The 6523-nt window shown below is 37.5% G+C and overlaps 1 protein-coding gene across 2 annotated transcripts; it reads right to left on the reverse strand.

Annotated features, from left to right (window-relative positions):
* Positions 1-268: 268 nt before the first annotated feature.
* Positions 269-5887, reverse strand: LOC143542817 (calcium-binding protein CBP-like). Of its 2 annotated transcripts, XM_077035308.1 has the most exons (6): positions 5638-5887; positions 5272-5568; positions 1686-1732; positions 1411-1586; positions 1289-1307; positions 269-608 (listed from the first exon to the last, which is right to left on the reverse strand). In XM_077035308.1, the coding sequence occupies exons 1-6, from the start codon at positions 5804-5806 to the stop codon at positions 504-506; spliced, it is 813 nt and encodes a 270-aa protein (XP_076891423.1). In that variant the 5' UTR covers positions 5807-5887; the 3' UTR covers positions 269-503. The 2 variants fall into 2 exon arrangements, with proteins under 2 accessions (XP_076891423.1, XP_076891422.1); XM_077035307.1 differs by having other exon boundaries at positions 5272-5887.
* Between the last annotated feature and the right edge of the window lie 636 nt (positions 5888-6523).

Below are 6523 nucleotides of genomic sequence, written 5' to 3' on the forward strand. Positions count from 1 at the left end.
GAAGAGTTCATTCCTATAGTTCACTAGTTCATATTTCGACTAATAAACGGCCGAGTGTGTGAGCCAGCTACTTGTGCATGTAAAATTATTCAATGTCGATACTTATGAAAAGATGAAAAACCGATACATGCAACCTGTAGTTGCTTACATAAACAACGCCTGACAGAAAGGTACGTTTGTTGGCACCTAGTAAAGTGCTTGTGTCTAGAGTTGCATAAATTGCCCCTCTTTAATGACTTTTTAACATATTATTGGTGTTCACATATAGTCGTCATAAAAGAGATGCTTGATGACTATACATGAAAATGCGATCGCATATCACATGCATTTACAAGTATTTTCCACACCCTTCTTGAAAACGGGTTTATTTCATACCTACAAGGCTACAACCTTCAACAACTTCGCAATAACGAGTCGACAACACTTTATTTAAACAAACACATCACAAAACAAATTCAACGAAACATTAAACAAAACAAACAAATGTTTTTTAAACGAAAGTACTAGGCAATGAGGAAGGGCAAAACGGTCAACATAAACGCTTCATATGTAAATGTCGCATTCCCTGAGTATGTTGTGTCCTTCTCCTTGAACTTCTCTGTTAGCCCCTGAAATCACCATAAAAAATATCTTTATATAACATCCAAACTACAATATTAACAACTGATTTCATTTGGATTATCAATTGCATGTCAACGGGTCTAATAACAAATTGGTCAAACAGGTTAAACTCAAAAAACATGTGTTAAGACAAAAAACTGATCCGTAACCGAGGAGACAGAAAAACCGGACCAAAACAAAATTTTGACGTTATATATTTTTGTAAAAACCGAAATTTTGATTCGGTTTTGGTTTTGCAAGTTATTAAGACGGTAAAAACCAAACCGAATGCATAGTTTTTTTATTTGTTTTGATTCTGAATGTTAATAATTTACAAGAATTTAACATAACCCAAAAAATTTGGCCCAAAAGTATAATAATCATTTAACCCTTAACTAACAAAAAGATTTGGACTCACATTCATTATTTTTACTAGTTTCGATTTTGGCCCAAAAATTCAAAATCCAAATGCTAAAAGCGAAAAAACATAAACCAAAACCAAATGGTTTTCAAAAACTCTCGGTTTTTTGGTTCGGTTTTAACCTGAAACAACCCAAACCGATATCAGACCCGTTTTGACCATCCTGGCCTGTCATTCTACACCCTCTAACTACAACAAATGTAGTTATGAGTCAAAGTTTGACCAAAAGTATACCAGCTTTTTAAGTACACAAACTTTGTTACATACCTTAACGGTCAAACAGCACCTGAAATCATCAAACATAAAACAAGAACGTTGTTAGAGATGATAAAATTAAAAAAAAAAAACCTAATAAAAAATAAAAATGATTATATATCAATTTAACATACTCGATGAAGTTATCATATTCAATAGCCTTATTCTTTCCACCAGTTTTATCAAACTTGGACACCAGTAAATCCAAAACCACAGGTGAAACCGCAAAGCCAAGGCTCAAAAGAGCTTCTCGTAATTCATTCACATCAATCTGGCCACTACGATCACGATCAAATTTCTCAAAGTTTGCCTACAAAAACAAGAGATATGAATATTATTTGTTTGTTAGGATATTAATAAATAGATCTTGAAATGGTAATAATGAATCTTGTTAAAAGTTGAATCTCACCCTCCAGTTTTGTAAACTGTAAAAAACTTGGGTAAATTCTTTGGGTCCTGATTTCATCAAGAATAATAAGTCAGTAACTCAGTACAAAGTTAATATCACAATAATAATCATTTAGTGTTTACGCAACACATTTTTGCCTCTATAGTTACAAAATTCATTAAATTATTTTACATTTCGTGTATTGTACATGTCTGAAATATAAACCGATAAAACAGAACCGAAACAAAAACCAACAGTTGGGTTTTATGCCAAACTTTCAGTTCGGTTTTGGTTTTGCATGTAATAAAAACCGAAGAGACCAAAACTGAACTGAATGTGTATTTTTTAATTTTATGTGCTTCATTAGAGAACTTAATAAATACTGTAACTCAAATGTATAATAGTCATTTAGTTATTAATTAACAAATTTATTTAAGTCAATTAATTATTTTGAGACAAATTGTATTCGGCTCAAAAATATATAGCTTAAATGGTAAAACCAAAAATACTTCATACAGACCAGTATGGAAACCAAAAAAAAATAAAAAAACCGCAACAGTTTTCAGTTTTCGGTTCCAAAACTGACCCATGGAAATACCTTACAAGAATAACCATGGTAAATTCACTAGTTTTAACATTGCAAACAGCTTATGAAAAATATTCATTATCATGATTTTCACTAGGGGTGCAAACGCACTAAGCCGCTCATGAGCTACTCGAGATCGGCTCGCTAAAAGCTTAAATCAAACCAACCTTAAACGAGACTTGCCTAAAAACGAACTTGTTTAATAAACGAGTCCAAGCCTAAGCTTTACTTGTCGAGCTCAAGCCAGCTCGTGAGCCTAAAAAAGCCTATTATTTATTTATTCATTTATTTTTATTTAACATATAAATATGTATTTTTATATTAGCAATTAATGCATGAAAAAATATGATAAAAATAAGTAAATAATTTATGCCATGTTATATATAAAAATATAATTAAAATTAATCTATAAAGTAAAAACATAAGTAAAATAGTTAATAAACATCAAACGAGCCAAACTCAAGCTTGAAAAACTACTCACGAATCACGATCCAAGCTCAAACTTTAAAAATAGAGCTTGAAACAAGTTGAACTCAATCTCAAGCTTAAATAGCTACTCGTGAGCCGAGCTGAGCCCAGACAACCGAAGGCCTGTTCACGAGTCGTACCAAAGTGGGTTTGATCTCGAGCTCGAAATTAAACATCGCAGCTCAGATAGGCTCGATCTTGATTTTAAAGTTAAACGAGCCTAAGATCAAGCCAAAGAGCCGAGCCGAGCTTATCCACTAGAAGAGAATAATTAAATTAACACACATACGGGGACACGTCATTATCTGCACACATGCAACTCGTTTTACCGGGGCCCACATAGTCCACGTGGATCCAAAAACTAGCCTCTTCCAACGCGTTAATGCTTAGACCACCCGTAGTAGTGGCTTTGGCCCTAGCGTTGTGAAGCAAAACGCGGGGGGTACACCGCCCCCCCCCCCTGCGTTATGTTGATTTCCATTTTGTGTGCGTTGTATATAAAACGCTGAGGAATGGCACGTAAATCAAAATTTGACCGTTTTTTTTAAACCATTTGACCGTTGGATAATTAAAAAAAAAAATTTATTTCCTATATATTAAACCATTTCATTCCCAATCAAACCTCATCAAATTTATAAAAATTCTCTTTCAACTCTATAAAAATTCCTTTACACCAAATTCACTATATATGGATCCTCCATCTATATATAAACAGTTTTTCAGGCCCGACCAACAAGCCGAGGACGTGGAGGAGGAACAGGCGGTTACGAGTGCGATTATGCTCGCGACACAGTATATGAGTTCCGTTACGGGTGTGATTAGCTCTCCACCCCCCGTTTCAACAAGAGCATATATCGAACGAGATCATGCCGAAGCCAACAACCGGTTGATGGCGGATTACTTCTGCGACACGCCGAGATACAAGAACCCGAAGACCTTTAGGCGCCGTTTTCGGATGTCTAAAAATTTATTTATGCGCATCGCCAATGATTTGGAGCGTGAGTTTGATTACTTTAAGCAAAAGCCTAACGCTCGAGGGACGCTAGGATTCACGGCTATTCAGAAGGTTACGTCAGCCGTGCGCGTGCTCGCCTACGGAAACACGACCGACATCAACGACGATTATTTAAAGATGGCCGAAAAAACAACCTGGGACACCTTGGAGTATTTTTGTTACGGTACGTTTTGTTTTTTTTTTTAATAGTTTATCACTTGTTTACTGTGATCATTTATTTTATAAAAATTTTGTAAAATATAGGAATATTTAAACTATATGGACCACATTATCTGAGAGAGCCCAACGTTAACGATCTACAACGTCTTTACGAGGCACATACAAGGGTGCATGGTTTCCCCGGCATGATAGGAAGTGTAGATTGCATGCATTGGGAATGGGCTAATTATCCAACTGCATGGCGAGGTCAATTCACACGAGGTGACCAAAAGGGGCCAACGGTCAGCCTTCAAGCGATCGCTTCATACGACCTTTGGATTTGGTCGGCATTCTTTGGTGTTCCCGGTTCCAACAATGACATAACCGTCTTAGAGCAGTCTCCTGTGATGGAGAGTTACATATCTGGGACCGTTCCCGTCGCTTCGTTTTGGGCTAACGATAACTTCTACAATCATGGGTACTATCTGGGTGTTGGAATATATCCAGAGTTCGCGATAATTGTTAAAACATTCAGAGACCCGATGGATGAAAAAAGACAGTATTTTAAGAAAGTGCAAGAGTCTGCGAGAAAGGATATCGAGAGGAGTTTTGGTGTTCTTCAACAACGATGGCATTATGTTAAAAATCCTTGTCGTCTGTGGTCTTTAGAAAGAATGAGATGTGCTACGTATGCGTGTATCATAATGCATAACATGATCATCGAGGACGAGGGAAGAGCAATATGTCCAACTTTCATACCGGACTCGGATCCACCACGGACTCCGGCAAGTATGGAGCAACGACTCGAAAACTCGGATTCCGTGCGGTCAAGAGAGATACATAACGCACTAAAGGAGGATTTGGTCCAACATCTTTGGACGTATCGGCCCCTGCCTGGTGAAAACGATGATCAAAACGAGGGTAACAATGAAGACGATGATGAAGACAACGACGACGATGGCGAAGACGATGAAAACGACGACAAGGACGACGACGACGACGACGACAACAACGACGAATAGTTTTTTTTTATTTTCTTGTAATATTTATTTAATAAAATATTATTGTTATTTGATTATTCTTATTAAAAATTAAAAAAAAAACAAAAACTGTAAAAGTGACTGGGCGCCACGTGGCGCATAACCCCTGGATGTGAAGAGTTATGACTACAGCCTGTTCTTGTACAAAAACCATTACTCTGACTGGGCGCCTTGTGGCTCATAACCACTGGACGTAGAACTTTATAATAACATCCAACAAACCACTCCCCTAATTACCGACACGTGTCCAATTTCCCCCAATTCAATTATAATCAAAATCAAAATCACATCTAGAGAAAGAAAGAAAGCAGTTTGTTATATACTTAATAATAATAATAATAATAAGTAATAATTACTTACCGATCTTTCTAGTGTTGTTATTAGCAAACAGATACATGAGCAGATGAACTGTACGGAGGCTGAAGCTCTGGTTATACGAAGACAACGCCCTCTGCAACTCCTTATCATCAATCACACCGCTGCCGTCCTGATCCGCCACCTGAAAACACGCCACCACGTTCGGATCTGTACCCGGCGGAAACGTCGACGGTAACAGCGCCGAAAACGAACTTCCGTACGATCCCGCCGGCGCAGGATAGCCTCCGCCTGGTTGCTGACCGCCGTACGGCTGTGCAGGCGCACCGTATGGCTGTGCGGGTGCACCGTAAGGCTGGTGTGGCTGTCCTGATGACGGTATGTTCTCCTTTGGAGGCTTGTTTGGTGGAGGTGCACCGTAAGGCTGTGCCGGTGCACCGTAAGGCTGTGCGGGTGCGCCGTAGGGAGAGGCTGCCGGTGCGTAGGGGTTTTGTGAGGGTGCGCCGTAGGGTTGTGCGGGTGCACCGTAGGGCTGTGAGGGTGCACCGTAGCCGGAGGGATTTTGAGGATAACCAGACATGGTTTTGATGATTTTGTGAGATATAAGAAAATGAGTGAGAGTTGATGTAGGATATATATGTACTTTTAAGGGGATATTTAGGTATTTATATTATTTATTTTGGAGACTTGACTTTACGCGTTATTGTAAAAGTTAAATTATTGGAATGGAAACTCGATTAAATTTTTTATTTTTAACGATCAATCAAAATTTTATTAATAAACTATATTATCGTTACAAGAAAGACACTAGCAACGAACCAAGTACAAACACCAACCCCATACGCTATACACAATATACACAAACAAAATAAGTTAGAGACGCTTCTCGAACACGTGCTATAACATGAAACTAAAGCTCCGTCATTTTTTCCATGTGAGACTATGGTTCTTTCCCCGGTTCTTTACCCACAAAAAAACTCAGTTCTCTAATCGGTTAAAGTTTAATTAAAACTGAAATACGAATGAGATGAAGTGAATCGACAACGTTCCTAAGTCGAATCATTTCTGTCAATAAGGAGACTTGCAAAAATCGTGATAAATGTTGCATTTCATAGTGTTTTAATCTTTACTCTTATTATTTTGTACAGTGACCTATAAAAATCGTGATTAATTCCAAAGGTAAAAACTAAAAAGTATACTTTTTAAAAAGATTGATTGATATCAAAACTAAAAAATGGGTGTTTTTTTTATCTATTTTAAGTCAATCAGTATTACATCGCTCAAACTATTACACATG

Source organism: Bidens hawaiensis, unplaced genomic scaffold, assembly GCF_021521415.1.
Source record: "Bidens hawaiensis isolate Kalapana, Puna unplaced genomic scaffold, B.hawaiensis_p1.1 tig00012997_1, whole genome shotgun sequence".
In the NCBI taxonomy this organism is placed as follows: domain Eukaryota; kingdom Viridiplantae; phylum Streptophyta; class Magnoliopsida; order Asterales; family Asteraceae; genus Bidens; species Bidens hawaiensis.